The 25,683-nt window shown below is 39.6% G+C and overlaps 1 protein-coding gene across 2 annotated transcripts in view; it reads left to right on the top strand.

Moving 5' to 3' along the window:
* TMEM117 (transmembrane protein 117) overlaps positions 1–25,683 on the top strand; it is a 660,208-nt gene that overhangs the window by 2,187 nt on the left and 632,338 nt on the right. The window contains exon 2 of one of the 2 annotated variants that reach the window (XM_055394055.2): positions 8,248–8,552. In XM_055394055.2, the coding sequence (XP_055250030.1) occupies positions 8,276–8,552 (277 nt within the window). In that variant the 5' untranslated portion in view covers positions 8,248–8,275. Of the gene's footprint in view, positions 1–8,247; positions 8,553–25,683 lie in introns of those variants that run through there. The other variant, XM_088836963.1, reaches the window with a different exon arrangement.

The following is a 25,683-nucleotide window of genomic DNA, read 5'->3' as shown; positions in this document are numbered from 1 at the left end:
CTTACCTCAGGACTGGTCCAGGCAAATATATATATTTGGTTTTCTCACCTTCTGCCATTTCTCTTTTTACAGACTTGGATATCCCATTATCAAGAGTCTGCTCTATCTGGTATAGAATCTTAAGTGCTTTTTTTCCCTCACACAAGTCTGTTACCCAACTGTCATCTCCACATTTACTCTTTCACTAATTCATCCATCAGCAAAGATTTTTTGAGTGCCCTGTAGGTGTAAGTCACCACCTTGTTCTTACCCTTGTTTTCTTCCTACTGGAACTTTTTAGGTTATCCTTTACAGTGTAGGGAATACACAATAATTAAGAGTATTGACTTTGGGGTCATAAAGAGGTGGTTCTGCCTGCTTCCCCCAGTTGGTAGCTGTATGACCTTGGGCAGATAACCTTTTAAAAACTCTGTTTCTTCACTGGTAAATCCAAAGGTTAGGTCTAAGGGCTGATTGAGATAATGCATGAAAAGTACTTGCCAAGAGCCCCAAATATAAAAAGCACTCCAAAATGTTAGTTATTATGTTGCCTATATCTGCTCCAGAGGTATTCATCTCAGGAAATGCATTCCCCATCTCAGGAAATGGCAAATCCATTCTGGGGTTTGTCAGGCCATGTCCACATCCGGTCCATCAGTACATCTTGTCATCTCTTCTTTTTTAAATGTATCCAGAATCTGGTACATTTCCAAGTATCAGGCAGAGTGGTCAGATTGCGTCACTCTTCCGTCCCCCATTTGCAGAGTGAAGCCCATGTGGTAGGATGGCCTCAAGGCCTGATCGTGATACTGCCTCCCAGATCTCTAGTCCTTCCATACTCCCTTGCACCCACATGCTATCCAGTCACAGTAGCCTCCTGGCTTTTCCTTAAATCACGTGCAGCACAGGCTTTTCTCTTTGTCTGGATCATTCTTTCCTCAGATGTCTGCTTGCTTGACTTCCTTCTTTCACGCCTGCAATTGTCACCTTATAGTGAGACCTTCTTAACTTCCTTGACACCCCATGTTAACTTTTCCTTTTCTCCATCAACTTATAACTTTCTAAAATAGTCTGTTTCATTTTTCTCTGTTTAATGTCTTTTTCTCTCAATCTAGATCCTAAGGTTCAAGGCAACAGGGGTGTTGTTTGTAACCTTCATGCGTAGGTCAGTGCTTGGCACAAATATGCAACAGTAAACATGTGAATAGTGAACAAATGAATGATGAAATTATGGAATTAGTATGGAATTAGCAAATCTGGACTTCACCACTTTTTGTATATGATTTTGGACAAGTAGCTTGAGCTTTCTGAGCCTCATTTTCAATGTTTGTAAAATAGGATGATATTCATCCTTTGTGTTGTTACAGTTAAATCCCGAGACACTGAGAATAGCATATAAAAACCACTCAGTAAATGTAATATAGAGTTGATGTTATTTCCATGCTCATGTTTAGTGGGAATTACCAGGAGTCACTTGCATTTTAATAGTGGTCCTCAGGTAAGGAAGTGTCTGAAAGTGACCAGGCACTTACAAATGAAATCTCTTTTAGTCTCCACTACCGCCCTATGAGGAAAGTATTTTCATTAGGATTCTGCTGGTGAAGAAGTGGAATCTCAGAGTGGTTAGGGATTTGCTCAAGGTCACAGAGCTCGTGAGTAGCAGGTCAGGTAGAAATGGACCATACTTCTCCCATCACCATTTGTTCTGCCTTCCTGATGTTTTTGATCATTTGTGTAAAGTCATTCTAATGATGTGATTTCACCCAATAAAAACACTAAGAGGTAAAATGTGATATAAACATAGGCTGTTGTTATTTATCTTTTAAGGAAATAGTATTAAATAACTTAAAGCTCTGTCTGCCCTTTTGATAGGCAATTTTTGAAGTGATTATTTCCCAGGGAGTAAATGAAATGATTGTATCAATAAATAGTGTTCTGTCAACTGCAAAGAGCTTTACATACATTAATATAATACTATAGCTAGATAACTGAAGAAAATAACCTTTAACTTTGTCTTGTACTAAAACAGCCAAGAAGTATCCCAAACACAGCTGTCTGCAGCACAAAGTGCATACCACAAAAAACAAAGTACAAGGAGTCTTTTTAACAATTATTTTTCAAGAAATTAGATTCAAGGTGCTGAAATAAAGTTCACACTTTTGGCAGGGTACAAGCCCTTTGACAAGAGCTAAGGAGGGTTTCAGGTGAATTTTTAGACATAAATACCAAGGAGCTTCAAAACATTTGGAGAAATTCTTTTTTTTTAACCCTAGCACAGTGCTGCACAGTGCAGATGATGTTCATATTACCTGGTTAGGTATCACTGGATGCTACGACCTGCACTAGCAGAGCTGGACTTTGGGGGCACTTGGCTAGTAATAATGTCCTTTGTATAGCATAATTTTTTAGTTCATCGAGTACTTTGCCATATGAATGCATACTTTTTTTTTTTTTAATGAAACTGATACACTCCATCTTGCTCATACTTGTCATTATGCGTAAAGCATCACCCAAGCCAGGGTTCCTGCTGAGGGAAACATGAAATTTGTACTCTTGAAGTCCTTGAGATTTTTACTTATTTGGAAAAACCCCAGTAAGTAAGAAAGGCAGGGTGCTTTGGTCCAATCAAGTAAATGATTAAAACAATTATCAGGGCTTTGATGTTCTCCTGGTCCAGTACTTGATTATCTCTAATGTAAACTGTTGCAGCTGCCTCCTAGCTAGTGTTGCTGTTTTCATCATGCCTCTTACCAGTTTGTCATTTTCAAAGCAGGCAGAGAAATCTTTCAAAGCCCTGCTGCAAGCAATTGTACTGCTCTTCTGCTTTGAAAACTTTGATTCTATAGTCTGTAATTAGTAAAATAAAGAACATTACTTTTGTGTAGTCTTCCTTAAAATAGCCCCAGATTATCCTTAACTACTTGAGGGTGCCCCCAAGTGCTCTGTGTTCCAGGCACACAGAACTACTGATGCATCTCTACGTCTGTCCCAGACGTCCTTTCCTGAGCCTTTGCTGAGCTCCTCCTCCCAACTTGCATGTAATTACCTACTTTCCATTTTTCCATTCTTAGCTGTTAGTACCAGGTGAAATGGGACTTCCCTGGTGGCTCAGATGGTTAAGAATCTGCCTGCAATGCAGGTGACCCAGGTTCAATCCCTGGGTTGAGAAAATCCCCTGGAGAAGGAAATGGCTACCTACTCCAGGATTCTTGCCTGGAGAATTCCATAGACAGGGGAGCCTAGCGGGTTACAGTTCATGGGATCCAAAGAGTCGTACATCACTGAGCAACTAACACTTTCACTTTACTTCACCAGGTAAAATACTGGCTTGTAGTAAAATGCATGACATTTCTGATATCTACACTAAATACCAGTCCCTCTAGAGTATAAACCATGACTGAGGCCTATGGATTATCAGGCAGGGTGTAAAGTTTCAGCCTGTCACTGCTGTTATGTGAAAGCAGTGGCTTCCAAGATACTGATGGTGGCATCTATCTCATGATTTTACTATTATGAGAGGAAATTGAATAATGTGAATTAGTCTAGTTCTCAGAGGTGCAGTGTTCTGTATAAGTAGAGTTGGAAAATCAGAATGAATGTCAGTGATGCATTGCAAAAGGACAGTCAGATCAACTCAACTACTTATACTGATGCTCAAAGGAGAAGGAAAAAAATTAGAGCAATCCTGGTCAGTGACATGATCCCAGTTCTTTCCAATCATGGTATCAAGTCAGTTTGAATAGTAATAATAGATTCATTTATCTTAGAAGTACTATGAATCTTTTATATCAATTGGCTTTATTATTAGGAACTTTCTAAACAACATGAAAAAAGGCAAGATTTTGGAATCTATGTCTCTGTGTGGGGAAGATGTAGTATAGACTGTTGAAGGCATGTGGCTTGAGTTTGAATCCTGGCTCTGCTGTAGGCTTGTTCTGTTCTTTGGTGCAAGCTACTAAACTCAGTTTAAACATTGCTTCCAATAGAGTATCTCTTCATTAAGTTCCTATGAAATTTGAATGAGATGTTTGTAAAGCCCTTTAGCATAGTGTCTGCGAAGTGGTAACTCTTTAATAAATGTTAGCCTTAGTAATAATGAGAACAGTGCAGAACCTGGTGCTGAAATGGGATGGTAGCTGTAGGGATGGGGTTGAGAGCGTATCAGTGCTTGTTACTGGCCCATCATTCTTGCAGTCTTTGGATTCAGCTGCTCTTCTCTTTCTTTAGTGGAAGGAATGGCAGGTTGCTCTGCCTTCTCATCTCATTTATACAAGGGGGCTTCTTTTTTGTAGCTCCACTCAGTTTATCCAGTTTATTGATTGCCCACTATAAGGCCAGCACTGTGCTATGCCCTGAAAGTAAACAGCCCTTTCTCTGGAGACTTTGTGATCTGGGGAGGGAGACAAATACATAAACAGATAGTTTCACTATGATCTGCTAAGGTGAAAGCACATTTACTTAAGAGAAAAGCTCAATATGGAAGCAGAATTGGAATTTTTAAAAATTTAAAAAATGTTTTTAGACTGTGTATACCATGGAGCACAGTCAGTTTGAACAGCCTCAGTCCTGGGCTGACGGTACAGTCGCCAAACGTTTGCACTGATCATCAGAATGCATTATGGGAAGTACGGAGGGGACACAGTTTTGGTGGTCTGGACAACAGGCCGATATCACTAGGCAGACTTTTGTCGACCTCACGTAGGGAGTCAGGAAGTGGAGATGAGCGCTGTTGTTATTCAGGTTATGTAAGTTTTGAAATTTTGGGCCTACTTTTGAAAAATATCAATAACCTCCGATATGCAGATGACACCACCCTTATGGCAGAAAGTGAAGAGGAACTCAGAAGTCTCTTCTTGAAAGTGAAAGAGGAGAGTGAAAAGGTTGGCTTGAAGCTCAACATTCAGAAAACGAAGATCATGGCATCTGGTCCCATCACTTCATGGGAAATAGATGGGGAAACAGTGGAAACAGTGTCAGACTTTATTTTTTGGGGCTCCAAAATCACTGCGGATGCTGATTACAGCCATGAAATTTAAAAGATGCTTACTCCTTGGAAGGAAAGTTATGACCAACCTAGATAGCATATTACAGAGCAGAGACATTACTGTGCCAATAAAAGTCTATCTAGTCAAGGCTATGGTTTTTCCCGTGGTCATGTATGGATGTGAGAGTTGGACTGTGAAGAAAGCTGATCGCTGAAGAATTGATGCTTTTGAACTATGGTGCTGGAGAAGACTCTTGAGAGTCCCTTGGACTGCAAGGAGATCTAACCAGTCCATTCTAAAGGAGATCAGTCCTGGGTGTTCATTGGAAGGACTGATGCTAAAGCTGAAACTCCAGTACTTTGGCCACCTCATGTGAAGAGTTGACTCACTGGAAAAGACTCTGATGCTGGGAGGGATTGGGGGCGGGAAGAGAAGGGGGCGACCGAGAATAAGATGACTGGATGGCATCACTGACTCGATGGACATGAGTTTGAGTGAACTCTAGGAGTTGGTGATGGACAGGGAGGCCTGGCGTGCTATGATTCATGGGGTCGCAAAGAGTTGGTCATGACTGAGCGACTGAACTGAACTGAACTGAGGATACATTGATTCTACTTTGGAGTATGAGGCAAGAATACATAAACATGTTTACCATAAAAGAAAAAGAGCAGATGATCCTATTCACTCGGTTAGTGTCTAAGTGACTGAGTCTGTTAGGGGAAATGAAGACTTAAGTTGTAAACATGATTGGAAATATTTTTGGAAACATTTCCAGATTTGTTGGGGTGTATTAGAGAGATCAAGGGCCAGGAATGGCTTTTGATTCAAGTTCTGGCTCTCCTGCTCATGGGTCTGTTAATTAAATAGGCAGCACCTGCTCTGCTCCTTTGTTTTCTTTTATTATTATTACAATATTAATTTATTAGTGGCTGCACTGGATCTTTGTTGCTGTGCACAGCCTTTCTCTAGTTGCGGGAAGCCGGGCTGCTCTTCATTGCAGTGTGCAGGCTTCTAGTTGTGGTGGCTTCTCTTGTTGCAGAGTGCAGGCTCCAGGCACATGAGCTTCAGTAGCTGTGGCTCATGGGCTTAATTGTGGACTCTTCCCAGACCAAGGATTGAACCCACGTCCCCTGTATTGACTGGTGGACTCCCAACCACTGGAGCACCAGGGAAGTCCCTTCTTTGTTTTCTTATCATTCATAAGGGAGTGGTAGTAGCATGCATTGCATGCCTGGGGGAGTTAGGACCTGTCCTAAGGCAGGATTGTTGTTCAGTACTACAGTTCTCTCTTGAAACAGTATAAATATTGGAGAAGAACAGCTACCTCCAGATTTTTTTTGAATGTTGTAATTCAGTTTGGACATGTGGAAATTACAGAGCCCACAGAGCAAGAGTCTGAAGTTAAAAACAACAACAATAAAATATATGCCTACTTTCCACAACACAGTTATTTAAAAGTGAATCAGAGTTATATGTATTTAGTCGTCTACATCCAGCTGCCTTGCTTGTGTATGGGTGGCAAAGGGAGTTGATGGGGGAACCACACCAGAATTCCTCACTGGTAGGAGAGGTTTCTGAGAAACTAACTTCTTAACTGACAGCCCTGTCCAGTTCTGATGGGCATGTAGCAAATATTTCTGCTTCAGGACTCATTGGCCGTGAGGTGTTTTTCTTCTAAAAGTGTTCTTTGGACACTTCCAAAGATTTTTGCATGAAATTGAGTTGACAGCTGGCCCCTTTTGGCATTCTTGCATATTGAATACTGTGAAAATGCATGATGTTTGTCTTTGTTCTTAACTACTTTTATCTGCATTCTTTGGTCTGAGAACAATGTAGGTCTGTAACTGGGTGATGAGCCTCATGTTAAAAAAAAAATTGCCATCCCTTAGTGATCTGAGCTCCAGCCCCTAAGAACAGATATTTCAGAGTATTTATGAAGAAGGAAATTGCTTAGAGGTTTTATGAATAGAAGACACAGTGACTGTCTGTGTTGTTAAATTTTACTGCCAGTCTTTTTGTGTGTTTCCATAACTTTTCTAAGTAATTAAGCCGGTCTCCATTAGCTTAGATTGTGGTCTTAATTGATATTCATCATCCCAGAATGTTGGACTGGAACTTGGGAGGCAGCCTTGGAGCCTGTTCTCAGATCTTCCATTGACTTCAAGTTAATTCAGGCTTGTGACATGATCTTTGTATCTTTAGCTACGTGTAAAATGAGAATTTTATTAATATCCTAAATTTAATCAGCTTCATTGCTGGATAAGAAAAGAGTTACAGCTTAGTCTGAGCACCGTGGGCTCACCAAGACTGAACCCCAGAATTAGATCAATTAGTCATTCAGTCCCAGCCCTGGAGGACCTAGAAAGGCTTTTGTTCCTATGGGCAGAGGGGCCCCCAAAGAGCAAAGAGAGAGGAGTGGAGCAAGACTTAGGGGTGGGACCTGGGTGTCAGCATTTTAATAAAGCTTCTGTACTTGAAGTGCACATCTGTGTTAGGGCCTAGCTCTTTAGGCATGTTACATATTTTGCAATGCCTCTGGGCCCTTGCATACACCTAGGTTAAGCATCTGTGCATTCTTCGCTGGGAAAAAAATTCTATCGATCCTCCAAACTCCAATTTGAGTATGTCCTCCTCTGTGAAATCTTTGCCTTCTTTCTCCGTTCGCACAAGCAGAGTTGCCCAAGTTCTTCTGCATGCAACTACTCTGCCATAGACTTAGCTATTTCAAGAAACTTATTCTGTACTGAAGTTATTTGACAAATAAGACTGAACAATTTTACAAAAGTCTGTACACGTGCACACATTTTTCAATGTTAAAAAAAAAAGAAGATCTGAAAGTATATGCACAAAATTATTAAGGGCTCTTAACTCCAAGGAGAAGGATTTGGGCAGAAGAGGATGTTTATTTTTTGTTAGTTTGTGATCAGTTTACCTCTGTGTGTCTTTAATTTTTAAATGATCTGTTTTATGATTAAAACATAAAAATGATAATCTAAAATAGGAAGAGTCATCAGCCCAATTTCAGACCACATTCTGCCCTCTCATAGCCCTTTCTCTCTCCCTACTCTTTTACTTCCCTAAGTCCTCATATGATCAGAAGTATGATGAGATAACAGGGAAGGGACAGTATTTACTATTCTCAGTCTCAGACTTGCCTTGGTACCATAACTAGGAATTGGTCTTTTCCAAATCCCTCTTTATTGAGTTGTTGTAAATCTGAACAGGTAACAGAAAGAGAGGGACTACTTGTTTGCTCTAACCCTGTGTATCTTTTCTCATGCAGGTAAACTGTGGAAGTGAAGTTTTGAAGGATGGGTAAAGACTTTCGTTATTATTTCCAGCACCCCTGGTCTCGCATGATCGTGGCTTACTTGGTGATCTTCTTTAACTTCTTAATATTTGCGGAGGACCCAGTTTCTCATAGCCAAACAGAAGCCAATGTTATTGTTGTTGGAAACTGTTTCTCATTTGTAACAAATAAATATCCTCGAGGAGTTGGCTGGAGGCTTCTGAAGGTGCTTCTATGGCTACTTGCCATTCTCATAGGACTAATAGCTGGCAAATTTCTATTCCATCAGCGTTTGTTTGGTAAGTACCCATGAAATGTAATGTAGGTAATTACTAAATTCTCTTCTCCAAGATAGAGCTTTGTTATTTCTAAATGCCAGTTTAGAATGCATTTCATTTGCCTTCCAGCGTTAATTTACTGGGTGCTGTGGTAGCTCTGGTTCTTCCTGTATTCTCTGTTGAATGGTATACTTGTCTATGGCCTGAGGAGTATTACCATGAGGTAAAATTGGTTCTAAACTTAATTTAAAAAAAAAAGGTGTTACATCTGAAATGAATGTGTGTGAAATCTTACTTAAGGAAGACTTGTAAATAGCTCTTTTCCCAGAAGTAGTACCCAAGTGTGATGTCATAAAGGGTTTGTAAATCATAAACAGAAAGATTCCATGTCATTAAAGTAGGCTAACCATTGCCCATATCTTTACACCTATTGTTCATTCAGGGAATTAGAATGGGAACTCTAACTTGTTACTTTCATTTCTTTCCTTTTTGTTTTTGTAATTTTGAACATTGGTTTTAGATGTTTATTTTGAGCCTCCTGGTCAATCAGAGACCCGTATCATAGTAAGGAATCTCTTGGTAGTAAGCAACAGAATAAGAGACTAAATTAGTTTATGTTTAAAACTAACTTTATATATGGATTTTGGGATATTTCACAGAGACCAGGGATAGAATTTGTTTTGATAATTGCGATAAGTGGAAACAGAGGCTTGAATTCTATCTGGATGACGAGACAAAGGATGTTCTTTGTCTCAACTTCTCTATCATATTTGCTTTATTCTCCTTTCACCCTGAAGGTCAGTTTATATCCACTTAGAATGTCTTGACTCAGTTTGGGTATGGTTTCTTCCTTTGGCCCAAACTATTTTGGCCAGGAGGTAGGTACTATTTATTCAACAAATTCATCAGTTACTTATTATGGCAGGCACTGTTCTAGACTCTGAATAAAAAATGCAGGGTATCTACCCTCATAAACACATGTTACAGGAGGGAGAAAGGTTCTAATCAAATGTATAAAATGCAAAGAGGTGGTAAGTACTTGGGGGAAAAGAAAGCTTTAGATGCCCCTGGGTCAACTAGGAAGAAAATTTAGCAATGAAACTTGAATTTAGCATTTATAAGATCATAGGTAACTTAGTGTGGGTATTTTCAGTCTAGAAGTTTGGTTAGAAACAGATGGCAGTGGTTTAGGAAATAAACAAAAATATATGTACCTACATACACATTATGTTACATGTATATTCTTCTTAATCGCTACTCTTCAAACTGTAGCCATCTGTTTCTATTACATAAACATAGAAAATGTACATCTTTTATATTCATTATAAAATATGTGGTTTCAAGAAATTTGATGAGGAAATGGGAAGTAGCTAAAACTGGAAAAGGGGCCAAGGGGAGATTTTGTTGTTATTTCAGGTGATGGTGGTTTTATTTGAGAGGTGAGGTTAATTGATCTGCGTGTCATTGTGGGGGAAGAAGTTAGGCTGAAGCACAGGTAAAGATATAGAAGGAAGACAGTATCTCTGAAGGTTTCTTTGGTTTGTGACTTAGGACCCAGGCACAAATGGTGGTCTCAGGACAGTAAGAGAGACTTGGTTCCTCAGAGATGAGTGAGATCAAGGTTGGTACTCGAGTAGGGACATTTGAGGCAGAGGACTGGAGAGGTGAGTGTCCTCCCATCTGGAGATTTCTGTTTCACTATGAGGAAGGAAGAGCTTAAGATCAACATAGAGGGATTGATGAACAAGGGCCTTAAGAAACTGGTCAACATTTTTTTTTAAAGAAATCTTATTTATTTGGCTGCATCAGATCTTAGCGCATGGGCTTCTCTCTAGTTGTCACTCATGGGCTTAGTTACCCAGAGGCATGTAGGATCTTGGTTTTCTTCAGTTCAGTTCAGTTCAGTTGCTCAGTTGCGTCTGACTCTTTGCGACCCCATGAATCACAGCACGCCATGCCTCCCTGTCCATCACCAACTCCCAGAGTTCACCCAAACTCATTTGCATCGAGTCGGAGATTCTATCCAGCCATCTCATTCTCTGTCATCCCCTTCTCCTCCCGCCCCCAATCCCTCCCAGCATCAGAGTCTTTTCCAGTGAGTCAACTCTTCGCATGAGGTGGCCAAAGTATTGGAGTTTCAGCTTTAGCATCAGTCCTTCCAGTGAATACCCAGGACTGATCTCCTCTAGGATGGACTATTTGGATCTCCTTGCAATCCAAGGGACTCTCAAGAGTCTTCTCCAACACCACAGTTCAAAAGCATCAATTCTTCGGTGATCTGCTTTCTTCACAGTCCACCTCTCACATCCATACATGACCACTGGAAAAACCATAGCCTTGACTAAATGGATCTTTGTTGGCAAAGTAATGTCTCTGCTTTTTAATATGCTGTCTGGGTTGGTCATAACTTTCCTTCCAAGGAGTAAGTGTCTTTTAAATTCATGGCTTACCAGGGATCAAACCCATGTCCCATTCATTGGAAGGTGGATTCTTATCCCAAAAAGTGGTCAACATTTGAAACAGTTAAAGAGAATGTGGATGTGAACTGACTAGGACAAGGGTTACTGATGATAACTGAGGGCTGTGGTGGTTAGTCACTATAAATCTGAGTGACAGCAGTCTGAATAGTGGATCAGCTTTCTCTGTGAGAGCTCTGTCACCTGGAACAGAATTTGAGTGATTCATGTGGTTGGGGAATGCTCAGGCTTGCTGTATTAAAAACAAAGGATGGAAAACAAATGGAGAGTTCTAGGGAAAGAGTTACTGATATGCTTAGCAGAGGGTTCTGGCTGGATGTGGAAAGGAGGTGGGGAAGACAGTGGTTTCGGAGGAGTGGACAGGGGCCTGCAGATGTGGATAAAACCTGACCGATGAACAGTTCTCCTGCTCAGAGGAGGGGAAGGGCTGATGGGTGTGGTTAGATGGCATGTTGCAGCAGAAGTGCAGCCCTTCTGCAGTGGTGATTCCCAGCTAGGGTGTGTTCTGACAATCAGTTCAGTTCAGTTCAGTCACTCAGTCGTGTCTGACTCTTTGCGACCCCATGAATCACAGCATGCCAGGCCTCCCTGTCCATCAGCAACTCCCGGAGTTCATTCAAACTCATGTCCATCGAGTCGGTGATGCCATCCAGCCATCTCATTCTCTGTCGTCCCCTTCTCCTCCTGCCCCCAATCCTTCCCAGCATCAGCGTCTTTTCCAGTCAGTCAACTCGTCGCATGAGGTGGCCAAAGTATTGCAGTTTCAGCTTTAGCATCAGTCCTTCCAATGAACACCCAGGATTGATCTCCTTTAGAATGGACTGGTTGGATCTCCTTGCAGTCCAAGGGACTCTCAAGAGTCTTCTCCAACACCACAGTTCAAAAGCATCGATTCTTCGGTGATCAGCTTTCTTCACATTCCAACTCTCACATCCATACATGACCACGGGAAAAACCATAGCCTTTATTAGATGGACCTTTGTTAGCAAAGTAATGTCTCTGCTTTTTAATATACTATCAAGGTTGGTCATAACTTTCCTTCCAAGGAGTAAGTGTCTTTGAATTTCATGGCTGCAATCTGCATCCGCAGTGATTTTGGAGCCCCCCAAAATAAAGTCTGACACTGTTTCCCCACCTATTTCCCATGATGTGATGGGACCAGATGCCATGATCTTTGTTTTCTGAATGTTGACTTTCAAGCCAACCTTTTCACTCTCCTCTTTCACTTTCATTAAGAGGCTTTTGAGTTCCTCTTCACTTTCTGCCGTAAGGGTGGTGTCATCTGCATATCTGAGGTTATTGATATTTCTCCCAGCATTCTTCATTCCAGCTTGTGTTCTTCCAGCCCAGCGTTCCTCATGATGTACTCTGCATATAAGTTAAATAAGCAAGGTGACAATATACAGCCTTGACATACTCCTTTTCCTATTTGGAACCAGTCTGTTGTTCCATATACAGTTCTGACTGTTGCTTCCTGACCTGCATACAGATTTCTCAAGAGACAGGTCAGGTGGTCTGGTATTCCCATCTCTTTCAGAATGTTCCACAGTTTATTGTGATCCACACAGTCAAAGGCTTTGGCATAGTCAATGAAGCAGAAATAGATGTTTTTCTGGAACTCTCTTGCTTTCTCCATGATCCAGTGGATGTTGGCAATTTGATCTCTGGTTCCTCTGCCTTTTCTAAAACCTGCTTGAACATCTGAGAGTTCACGGTTCACATATTGCTGAAGCCTGGCTTGGAGAATTTTGAGTATGACTTTACTAGCGTGTGAGATGAGATAGTGGGTGCTAAAGTTAATTGGAGAGATAGGTCATTGACACGAAGGATAACTAGGAATTGGATATGATCTGGGCCATCCACTGAACATTGAACAGGCGTGGTGTTATGATACTAGTCACATGGATATAAGAGGTCAAGAGGAAGGATAATCAGGAGATGATCAGTTTCCAAAGATGGGTGAAGGGTGCTGGACAAACAGAACAATAGATGTCAGTTATAAGCAATGGCTGGATGTATCTGTAATCCATTCCATAAATTTGCTCAATATGGAAAACTAATGCAAATTCAGACCAGAATAGCCAGTTTATCCAGAATATCCAGTAACCAGATTATCTGCCTATTTATAAAAGACTGAATGAAAATCATAAGGTGAAAAAAAAGTGTAGGTGAAGGTAATGGTTTTAATAATATAGGCAGATAATTTGGCTTTGTAATTACCACATTTTGTTTAGTTACTCTATTGTGGTCATATCTCTTATACTAAAATTACATTTAGTCATGGCTTTTTAATTTGCTTACTGTTCTAGTTCACCACTGAAAAAAAATTACTCTGGATTTCATGTAGTTTATTGACTACAAATTATTTTAAAATAATGGAAAAGTGTGTCCTCTTTTTTTTTTTGATTACAATAGATAAGATGTTATAGAATAGTCAGCTTTATCGCTTCTATTTGGTAAGTTACTTTTTTCTTTTCTCCCCTTGTTAAAAGTCTATGAAATTATGTGGGGTATTAGAAAAGGGATAATAATCTTCAGCAACTCTTGGTAATTACTGGATAACTAGACTCCTGATTTAATTTTTTAATGAACTCCAAGCTAGTCTCCTCCTTTCTTTCTCCATGGCTGTTGTTTCTTCCTTCAATCACAAATTCTTATTGGTCATTTGCTCCTCCTCCAACTCATTCTGGATTTTGCTACTAGAATATATATATATATATATATTTTTTTTTAATGTGAGTAAATGGTTCCTATCAGCTGCAGAAAAAAATCAAAACTTCAAAGCACATTGTTGTCTGCTCCTGCTTGACTTTTAACCTGGTCTCTTTCCACATGCTCCGGAATTGTTTGCTAGTTCTCAAACCTACTGTCTTCTCTCAATTCTCTGTCCCTTTGCATGCGTGCTCTCCTGTGCTCATCAGGCTTGTCCCCTTCTTGTTAATTTGGCCAGTTTCTCTTTTTCCTTCATATCCAAGTTCAAGTATTATGTTCTCTGTGACACTTTCTCTGACTCCCTCCTATCGGATGAAATTGTTTTCTCTCCAGCTCCCACTGTGTCCACTTACACCAAAGCACGTACAGGAGGATACTCTGGAACTGACAGCCATGCAGCCTTGTGGAAAAGAACCCACATTTTAATGCAGGCATACACATTGTCCTCATTGGTTTGGAATGTGTTGAATGTTTTCATCTTTGTTCCCTTTTGTACATAATTCATTTTTAAAAAAGGCCATATTTAAACCTTTAACAGTTTATAGATGCAAGCTTGTGGTAGGTGGTGTTAATGGTGATGATGGTTTACGCATCTTAGGAGCTATGGGATTGTTCACTACAAGTACAGACCCTTTTGTTATAGAAATTGGAATGGTTTACAAAATAATCAAAATTATTGTTTGATCACGTAAACAGTTTCTTTTTTTGTAATTCTGTAATGAAATAAAAATATTAAATAGAATGTCACTAACCCTTTCATTTCACTAATTTATTGAATTTTCCCTTATTTATTTTATTATGAAAAGTCCCCTCAGTCTATTTCAGAAGGTCAACACAATATTGCCATTTTAAAGTGTGTGTGAGGAGGAGTGAATGATTGTATAAGCACACAATTTAATCCAGTTCATTGGTCATAAATCTTATTTTTATGAGACATGAAAATTATAAGCAGTTTAGTTCATAACGTGAAACCCTGTTATGATTTATAGTTTGTAGTGGGATTTGTCCTAAATAAAAATACCGACTCTTGCAAATTGGAAACTGCTTTTTATCAGAGACAGAAATGATTACATGCATTTAAAACTATCCCCCTCTCCCCTGTGCTGTATGACTGGAATAAAATGAGAGAATTGGTTTTCCTACATATTAGCACTAAACTTGTAAGATTTTAGACTGGTCACAAATCCCAGATTTCCCAAATGCAGAATATAAGAGCACATGTGAAATCAGAATTAATACATTTCAGTTAAATTTCTTTAGGTTTAACACTGAATCTTGTTGAGGTATTATATTAGGATTTACAAAAACTGGATTTCATTGGACTATCAGTTTATACTTTTCCAGTGCCTCTGTTTTCCATTTATTTGGATGATTCCATTGTTTAAAAAACTAAGCATGAATTTAAATAATGCCATTTATAGGATTGTACATTTGAGATATCCATGGATAGAGAAATCTAAAATTATTTTGCCGGTAAGACTTATTATGCTCCAAGCTCTGGGAGATGTGAAGGACAAGGAAGCCTGGTGTGCTGCAGTCCATGGAGTTGCAAAGAGTCGGACACGACTGAGCAACTGAGCAACAAGACGTATAAAAAGGGGAACTTAATTTTTTGAGCTTATCCAAGAAATCATTTTTATTTCAAAAAAAGAATTGAAATGATTTACAAAGCATTTATGTTTAACACATATGTCTTTAGAATAGAAAATTATTCCATAGAATCAAATATGTTTTGATTTCGTGAGTTTTGCTACCTTGTAGGTTTTGTGCTTCCTTAGAGGCTGGACAAAAGGCAGTATGTGACACATTACATAGTTTTAGATATCAGAAATGACAGAAATGATGCAAATTGCATTTCATAGGGGAATTTTTCTGTGTAGTAAATTCTGGAATCTCTTGCCCTAAATTCTAGTAAAGAGGTTTTTTTTTTGTTTTCTAGTTGTTTTGTTTGTTTTTTCGTATAGAAAACACTGAATGGTGAGGTGGCACATACAGAAGTAGATTGCATGTTCTTGTGTTTTAAAACGAACTTTCTTAAAAGTTTAGAGTGTAACTTTTAAGCATAAAAGCAATTCTATGATGTTGTATTCCCTGAAAGGGATTCTATGAAAGGCAAAAGTGATCAGTCTAATGCCTTCTGATTGAATAGCTTTATCTAGGGATGGATATTAAAACATCAAGATTGTGACAGACTTATTTCTCAAACAACTGCTCCTGCTATTTGTATTCCTTTGTTTCTTTCTGTTTTCTAATGTCTGCAGAGAGTCTCTCTATTAGTTGCAGTTTTCTTTTTAATTTGGATGAAGGGCAGGCAATGTGGGTGAAGGGCAGGTCGACTAAGAATGAACTGACCGGTATAGTGTATAAAAATGATCCTGGGCCTGTTAATACTGTATAGTTCCTTTTTTCAAACATACATATACACAATTATTTGTATAAATTATTAATTTTTTATTTCCTGGCCATACCATAAGCCTCACAAGGTCAAGAATAATGCTTTGTTGCTTATCATTTAATCCTCATTGCCTAAAACCATGCCTGGAACGTGGTATTATTTGATATCTGAGTGAATAAATGCATTAATGTTTTTTGTCTTTTACATGTTATCTTTGCCAGTGTTGCCTTTTTATTATAAGCTATAGAAGAGTATTCATTTTTTCATTTATAAGATATCAGACATGGTCCCTGCTCTCAGGGAATTTAAAATCTGGTTAAAGATACGTATGCATGAAAAAGTAATTACTCTGATAATACAGGAAATGCATATCAAGTATCAAATGAATAGAATAGATAGTGAGAACTGTGGGAATTCAAAAAGGGAGGTCACAGTGGACCAACAAGGGGAAAGAAAACTGCTGCCAATGTAGGATTTAAGGGAGTCTGAAGCATGAGTGAGTTTAAAATGATCAAATGTGAAGCAAAGGATTCATTACAGATTTCAGGTCATGAGGTAGATGGTGTAGGCAAAAGAGATGAGAACAATTTAGCTCTTTTTTAGAGTGGGGGAAAGCTGAGGAGGTCATACTCATTTTGACTGGAATGAACAGTTTGTGTTAGGAAAGAACGGGAGATGCAGTAGAAAGGCTGAGTCTAAATTCTTTGTCTTATACGGTAGTCTCAGACTTTGGACTTTATCACTGCAATATTTGAATCAAGGAAAGTATCCAGACAAGATGGGAGATGATGACAGGATTAATCTTGAAGCAGAATCTACTGGAAATTGAAGAGGGAGAGATTAGGGGCGTAGAAAGGAGTAGGAGAAAAATTAATACTTTTGAATTGTGGTGTTGGAGAAGACTCTTGAGAGTCCCTTGGACTGAAAGGAGATCCAACCAGTCCATTCTAAAGGAAATCAGTCCTGAATGTTCATTGGAAGGACTGATGCTGAAGCTGAAACTCTGATACTTTGGCCACCTGATGCGAAGAGCTTACTCATTGGAAAAGACCCTGATGCTGGGAAAGATTGAGGACAGGAAAAGAAGGGGACGACAGAGGATGAGATGGTTGGATGGCATCACCGACTCAATGGACATGAGTTTGGGTAAACTCCGGGAGTTGGTGATGGACAGGGAGGCTTGGCATGCTGCAGTCCATGGGGTCGCAAAGAGTCACAACCGAGTGACTGAACTGAACTGAAAGGAGTAGGAAAGTATTTTGGGAGCCTCGTGCTTGAGACTTCTCCCTCAGGCCAGTCTGGCATAGGGCTGAGATAGTGGGCAGCAGAGTGGGCGGTACTGGACCCTTTTGCAGCTTCCACAGCTAATGAGCTGTGAGGCGGTGAGAGTAAGGGTGAGGTATGGGGATCTGGGAAAGCTGGGATGGTTGACTAAGGGAAGGATAATCTTATTAGAAAAAGAAAGTTATTAGGAGAATCCAGTTAGAGATAATAAGTTCAGTACATGATAGGTTCAGGTAATGAGAACAAAGGTGAAAGCCAATTTACCTTGACCTGTTGCACAGGTTGGATTCACTTATCTTAATCCAGGCCCACCACTGCTTACCCAAACCTGGAGACCGGATGTGTTTAAGATTTCAGTGTTTGTACTTATGTTAATATTTAGTAGGTTGCCCTGCGGGAATGAAGTAATACTCCATCATCAAATACATCAATATATCTGTAGCTGAATGTATAGGTAGTCACATGAAGTGGTATAAAGGCTATAAACACCCTCAGATCAGCTCAGGTTAGGTTTTGCTGCTAAGTTTGCTGCTAAGTGAATTCAGTCAAAAGGTTGAAGGCAAAAGGGAAAGAGGGCAGCAGAGGATGAGGTGGTTAATTAGCATCACCAACTCAGTGGACATGAATTTGAGCAAACTCTGGGAGATAGTAGAGGACAGAGGAGCCTGGAGTATTAAAATCTATGAGGTGGCTGAGAGCCAGATGCAACTTAGCAACTGAACAACAACAAGAATTCAGATTTGGTCAGGTCTTGCCAGTAAATCAGTTGCAAAGATAGAGACTTTTGGTTTTAAGAATTACAAAAATTGGATAATGGATCTGTACTTGACTATAAGCAAAGTTTCATATAAATCTTTGGTTTCCTCAAGATATCTATCTGCATAGAAATCACGATTCTTTTTTCAAAGGCTGTGATGAAAAAAGTGATGATTTGACTGATAAGAAACAAAAGAAAACTACACGTTGAAAGTTTGTTTTTCTTGTGTTTATATTATGCAAAATATTAAGAGTTTGCTGTCTTCTGTGTACCTAGGTCTGTTTTAGTTTTAAACAGGAAGTTCTAAATAAAGCATTCTTAAAACATCTGGAAATTTGAGGAGACAAATTTTAGGAATTTTTTTCCTTTGATTATATTTAAACAGAAGTCTGTCACCTATAAAATACCAAGTAACTCAACAGTGTTTTGTCATTTAATGGATTTAATAAAGGTAAAAGCTTGTTTATTTTCTGTTTTATTGGCTTTAAGTCTAGTTTGAAATCTTTTTCTTGGTATTTGAGTTACACATATGATTTTATAATTTCAAAATAGAAAATATTCAGACATTTCAGAAAGTGTGGATAAGATAGTCCTCGGGATACAAGAATGTCAGAACATGAAGGAACAGATTTCATCAGCTATCTCAGAAGGAAAAACTTAATTTAATGCAATGATGTGAGTATGATCCAATCTCTTTTGTGCTAATTTGAGATCTCAATAGCTGAATAGTATAAATGACCCTGAAAGTTGATAATAACTATCCTGATAGTTTATAGTACATTAAAAATATGTGTATTTATTACCCAAAGTGATTGATTGACTTATTTTTAGTATTGCATTCTCAAGATGCTACATACTTCATTTTGGAGAACAAATGCTATATATTTAGCCAAAATGCTACTTACATAGAATATCCATAGTTTTAAGCTTTGTCTTCTCAAGATACAAGATCATGTTTGATACTCATGATAGATACTATTTAATGTTTATCACCATCTTTGTTCTCAACCAGTGTATACACAATGCCAGTGTCATTTTTGTAGACACTTGAATTGTCAGCACATAATTCCTCTTTGTAGAGTAAAATAATTTTAGAGTCAGAGTGACCACAGAGTTCATATTGAAGAAAATGTTGCACCATTGCGTGGAGTGGCATTTAATATGGGAGGAAAAAAGCAAGGATTTTGATATGTGAAATTAGGCAATGTAAGCTGGGAAAATGATTGACATATAGCATTAAAATAATCCCCAAGGAACACCCCTCTTCATAGGGGTGTTTGATGTTTGAGAGTTATTAAACTCTAATGAAAGTTCTTGACTTATAATTCTTATTTTACTAATAACTGCTAGCTATGGCTATATTATTTTCTATGTCACTTGTTTCACTGATCCTGTGATATAATGCTGAACTGACAGTGCCATATGAGATCAATAATTGTAATAATGTGACTCTGGGTATGGGAAAAAGCAACAAGAGGAAATATTTTCCTGGACCAGGAGGCTAGTAAGACAGTGGTCCAGAGACTTTTGCTACTTGCAAGGCCTGGTCCAATTTTAGCACACTGAGTGGCCCATCACTTCCCTAGACCTGGGAATGAGCCTTCCCAGCACCGCGGGACACAATGGCCATGAAATGGTGTCACATAGTCAGATATGTGGCTATGAAGGGAGCCTGCTGACTGGAAGTTGGTACTTGCCAGCTGCCTCTACAAAGATTACATCATGACCATTGCAAGCTGCTGACCTTCAACACCCCCTGAAAGAAGTTCAGGGTGAAAATCAGGAATGAGGCACTCTGTGCTCTGAAAAAAATAAAAAGACAAAACAAAACTTGCAGAACAGGCCTTCAGATAGTTATATCTTTTCAGAAAAAGGTTTTATGAGTTCCAATTCTTGCATCTTCTCATACCTAGAAAAACACTGACGTCATTAATGGTGAAATCTGCTTTGGCTATTAAAAAAAAGATTTTTTTTTTTAACAATTAAAAGTCAAAATAGAGTAGCTATGGTTCAGACATCCTGGGAAATAACTATTTCCCAGATATCCTGAAAAATGATATTATGAGTGTGATTTCAGTTTAGACACTGTGACCTAATGTAATGCATTTTTGCTTCTGTACTTTGCTTGCTGCTCGTAAAACCAAAGTTACTCCATTTTAAGATAAGGTTGTTTTTAAGTAAAGATTCCTAAAATTGTTTTTGAAAAAAAAAACTTAAATAAATAAATAAAATAAAAATAAATAAATAAACTTGGCAGCCCTTTCCAAAAAACTTCTCCTGTTACTTTAATGTTCTTCTCTGTCTTTGAGCAGGAAAGGAAGGTGAGGCTGGAAATGGCAAGTCTGTGGCCATTTCTCCCCACACCTGCTTCTTAGGTGCCTTTGGTTAGTTTGCAGTGCAGCCAGCTGTGCATCCATTAGCACTAAAGGGCCATCAGCTGCAGCTTCCAATGTGTTAGGATCCTCTGGCTACTCTGCTTCCCATAGGGCAGAGGATACAAACACTATAAAAGATACCTCAAGGACTTACTAAAACTAATTCAGATTAGGGCATGGTAATTAAGCAATTATTAACCAGGACCCTTTCTGGGTCCTTTTTACTGTACTTACTTGGTAGAGATGAGTCATTCAGGGGCCAAGGTACCCTTTCCTTTCCAGAGTCAATAGTGGCCTCCACTTTCTCTTTTCGTTTCCTACTTATGGGAGGTAATGGTAGAAATTTCTTATGAAAGCAACTATCAAATGGGATTGATTGCAGCAGAAAGACCCCCCCACGCCCCTGCCAAATGGTACTAAGAGAAACTGCTTCCACTGATGAGTGAAATGTAACTAACCAGTTAAACAATACTTAGTAAAATTTGAAGTGAAGAGTGCTTCATCACTTTTCATTTAGAATCATATTGCTGAGGTTTTGTTTTTCAAATAGAATAGTCCTGGGTGGGAGAGGAACGTGATTTGAAAGAGTACTGACAAAAGTTTTCCCTCGTTTGTTTCTTTTCTCTTTTATTAATACCCATACCTTAGAATCATTTCTTGAAGGTCTTTTACTGGGTCCAAGTGTTATGCTACTTGGGAAGGTGGTGAACTAACAGAGATGTTAACAGTTGACATCCTTGGGAGATCTGGGTCCCAAGGATAAGTGCTAGTGGATGGGAGAATGCTGGAGAGTGTTCTGATGTGGTAGCTGTGTTGCTGTGCAAAATTGTAGGTAGAAGGGGAGAAGAAAGACCATTAGAAGAACTGGAGGAACACAGGAAATCAGGCTGGAACATGAGGTGCACTGCCTTGCCAAAGACAAACTCTGGTTGCTTTCAGTGGTAGACTTGAAGCTGCACATTTGATTTTGAATATCAGTGGTGGTTGAAGTAGTCCTGTTGTTTTCGGTTTGTATATTTATCATGGCTGTGACCCAGACTTATTGGTGATGGATAAACAGAAATGCTCAGGGTTGATTAGCTTGGCTCCAAGGTCACAGCAATAGCCAGCTGTAAAACTGGAACATAAACTGAAGTCTCCTGGTGCCCGGACAGGTGCCTATTCAGGTTCCCAGATGGTGAACTGACAGCCTGCGAGCTTCGCCTGCCTCAGGACTGGCTTTTGCAGGGCCACTCCCCATGGCTTCACTCCACTTTGCTGGTGTGCAGGGATCTTTCCTGGCATCCATCCCCTCCTGCCTGACCAGCCTTCTCTTTTGGACAAAGAATGTCATTTAGCTGCCCCACAGAATGTCGTGCAGTTTCCTGGGAAGAGCCTGTGGTTGGTGCTGACCTGGAAGATCTGAGCACGATGGTCTCTGCTCATGTAGCCATCAGTAATCTCACAGCCTTGCTGGACTTTACTTCTTCCCCAGATTCCAGAGGAATGTGATTATATGTCAGGATTTCCCTAGACTTGTTCGTGCTTGTGTGATTCTTTGTGTGTTCTTGAGAATATGCCCATCGAAATGGATAGATCCACTAAGAGTAAGTGCGTGACCAGACATGTAAACTTGGGAGAGTGAGTCAGAACTTCCCTTCCACAAGCCCAGACTGTTTGTATTGTAAGTTGAATGTATGTTTGTAAATTTTAAACTTCACATTCTCCTGCTGCTGCCACATTCCTACAAACTCCTGACCCAGGTGACCAGGGGCACCAGGATGAGGAGGCTGGCCTCTGCCACAAGTCCCTCTTCTTGAACTCCCTAAACTGTGACCTAGTGACATTTCAATGAACACATGATCAGTTGCTAAACCGTGTCTGACTCTGCAACCCCAGGACTGTAGCCCATCAGGCTCCTCTGTCCATGGGATTCTCCAGGCAAGAATACTGGAGTGGGGTGCCATTTCCTCCTCTAGGGGATCTACCCGACACAGGGATCTAATCTGTATCTCCCTTATTGGCAGGCGGATTCTTTACCACTGAGCCACTTGGGAAGCCCTAGTGATGTTCAAACACATCACACGTTTTGTGTACCTGACCCTGACCCCTGTAAAGGTACTTGCCCATGGGTCCTTACTCTCTGCTCCCTGCCTGGCTGGTTGAGCCTGCTCCCTTGCCTTCCATGCCCCTGTCCCTGTGTGGCCCTGTGGCATGCAGCGACTGTCCCTCCAGAACATGTGAGTATAATACTTTCCTGTGTCTCTTCTTGCGTTTCCTCTTGTGACCGCGCCTGGCTGACCATCTCATGAGAGAATATAAAATGGTGTTTCTTGCAGCGTCTTGACCTATCCACTCATTCTTCCTGTATGAACTGTACCATTTTTCAGCAGCATCAGTAATAAACACTGAGTACCTATCATTTGCAAAGGACAGTGCTAGATGCCATGAGACATTGTCTTTTAGGAGGTTGCAGTGAGCTAAGAGATTAGACACATATAGGAAAATACAGCTGTACTATAATGGCAGTGCCAGCCTGTGATAATTGCCATGTAAGCAAGATGGGCAGTCTACTTTGAGGGGTCTGTTCTAAACAGAACAATCTATTCTAAACAGAAATGGTTAAATAAGTCTTTGTAATAGAATTTGGAATTCACAGGAACCATAGCATCTCAGTGTGAATGGACTTAGTGAGAGCATCCTTTTTATATTTTCAGCCAACATTTGAGCATCTCTAATAGTGACAAACTTACCATCTCTCAGGAAGTGTGTATCTGAACACATTTGTACAACAGTTCTTGAGTCTGAATCTGAATTTTCCCTTGCACTTCCAGTAGAATTCTACTGGATGGAGGAGGGCATTCTAAGCCAGAGCAAGCACTGCTGGATGGAGGAGGGCATTCCAAGCCGGACAAGCACAAAGCTGTGCGGGAGGAAAAGGACAAATGGTTTTGAGATAGAATGAGAATCTGCAGCAGCAGATGTGAGTTGACTGGAGGCAGTAAAGGGAAGTTGCAAGGCAAATTGTGTAGAGTATTGACTTTAAAGTTCAGGAACTTAAAATTCATTTTGGAAACATAGCAAGTCATGGAGCATGTCCAGCCTATTTATTTTAAATTACAAAAGTAGTATAATATTGTAGTGAAGAAAAACCCCAACCCCCAAAATATATGAAATCAAAGAAGAAAATCAAACATTTTGATGACAAGATGACAAGATCAAGATACTGTTGTAGGAAGATGAACACTGGATCAGTTGGCCCTGAGGCAGGAGGTATGCTGCAAGGGCTCCGGTACACCTGACCTTAGATAAGCAAGGCTTGGTTTAGAAGTGGCAATGAAGATGGAGTATCAGGGAAGGAAGGAAGGGGGTGTGTGAAGGAAGTCCTAGCATGCTCACTCTTCTTTTCCTTTTAAAAATAAAATCTTCATTTTAAGTACTTCTGTTTCCTGAGTTCATGCCCCATCATTTATTGAACATAAAATATTGATCCATTTCTAAGATTGAAACTTAAATTATCATTAGGTCATCCTACCTTCTTTTCTCAGTTTGCTGAAAGAACTGAATGTATTTTTCTGGTTATTTGTAACACTAGAAGACCTTTAGGAAAAAGATTTGTGCATATATATATATATGTATATATATATATATAAAACTGTGAAGACACTTACAGCATTGAATTTCTGTTTTGAAGCTTAGTGTTTGCCTGTTCTTGTCTATTTTTTTGAATCATGCTTTTAGATTTGTCTCAATTCACTTGAAAAGTATAGCAGCCTTAATTATTTAGGACTTGATTTTGTTCGTTCAGTAAATGCTTACTGAGCATTGTTTTGGCTCTGGGGATCCAGCATTGAGCAATACAAAGTCCTTGCCCTGATTGAGTTTCCATTCTAGGGGGGAAAAATGTACAATAAACAAGTTATTACATATTACATCAGAGGGCAGTAAATTCTGTGGCAACAAATAAAGCGGGAGAATTTTAGGGAGGGGCCTGGAAAGTTGCTGAAATTCCCTCTCTGTAAAGGTGGCATTTGGGCAAAGGCCTGAAACAGATGAATGAGAAACCCAAGTAGCTTTCTGGGGAGGAAACTAAAAAAGAAGAGAGCAGAGAAAGCCCCAAGGCAGTAGGTTATTTTGAGTGTTTGATGAACAGCAAAGAGGCTGAGCAGTGTGAGCAGAAAATAGGAGTGGGGTTGACATGTGCTGACAAGATTACAGTCATTTCACTGTAAACAGTCCTTTTCCCTTAAGTAAAAGGGAAATGCTAATAAGCAAATACATCAATGTAGCTTTAAGAATTTAGTTCCTATTATAGATATACTGTATTTAAAATTGGTATTTTAATGAAACTCTTGAGCCCTGCTGCTTGTTAAATATTGGACAATCAATGACTTTTATTCTGCCAATTTCTTTACTCTTCTGAACTCCCCATTATGCTCCTTTATGGGGGTACCCACCCCCCTCCAGTGGTATACAGAAAGAAAGAAAACTGCTTTTTTAAAAGGACGGGCTAGTTTTTAAGTAATTTTAAAGGCACTCTACTCTGCCTAGCATGCTGCAGCCCATAGGGTTGCCAAGAGTTGGACACGTCTTAGCCACTCAACAACACCAACTCTGTGCCTGTTCATATCCCTCTGCCAGCAGTGTTAACTCTGTAGTAGTGTTTTTAGCAGTGCAGGGGGGAAGGATGTTACTGAAGGCATCAGCTGTGGGGCAGTCCCAACTGTCTGTCCTAACTCTCATATTTCCCCCATAGAGTAAGAAAAAACATATTTTTTTCTCTAGGGATGAATAGATGTTCTGTCCATATTAGGGGGTGGGGTGTTGTAGAGATGGAGGTTCACAGCCCTTCCCAGGTTTTTTCTGCTTTATAACCCCAGCCATAAGTCTGTTGGTTTAGTCACATGAAAAATGACCCTACTCATTTATTCCTAGGTTGTTTTCCTGCTTCTATTGAGAACCTAAACAGATCACTGAATTTTGTAAACATATGCATTTGTTTAAACCAAGACAGAATTTATTTAACAGCCAAATTCTAGATGGTAGATCAAATTGAAAATGAAAGAAGACTATTTTTACTCTTTCTCAGAAAACTACCAGCAGTGGGTGGAGGAAGATTTTCAGACAGAATACTTTGAGCAAATCTAGATTTTCTAGCCTTAGATAACCATGA

This window comes from Moschus berezovskii, chromosome 6, assembly GCF_049115385.1.
Source record: "Moschus berezovskii isolate FMDL1 chromosome 6, NW_MosBer_1.0, whole genome shotgun sequence".
NCBI lineage: Eukaryota > Metazoa > Chordata > Mammalia > Artiodactyla > Moschidae > Moschus > Moschus berezovskii.
The sequence above is the reverse complement of the archived record's forward strand: the minus strand, read 5'-3'. Positions and strand labels throughout refer to the sequence as shown.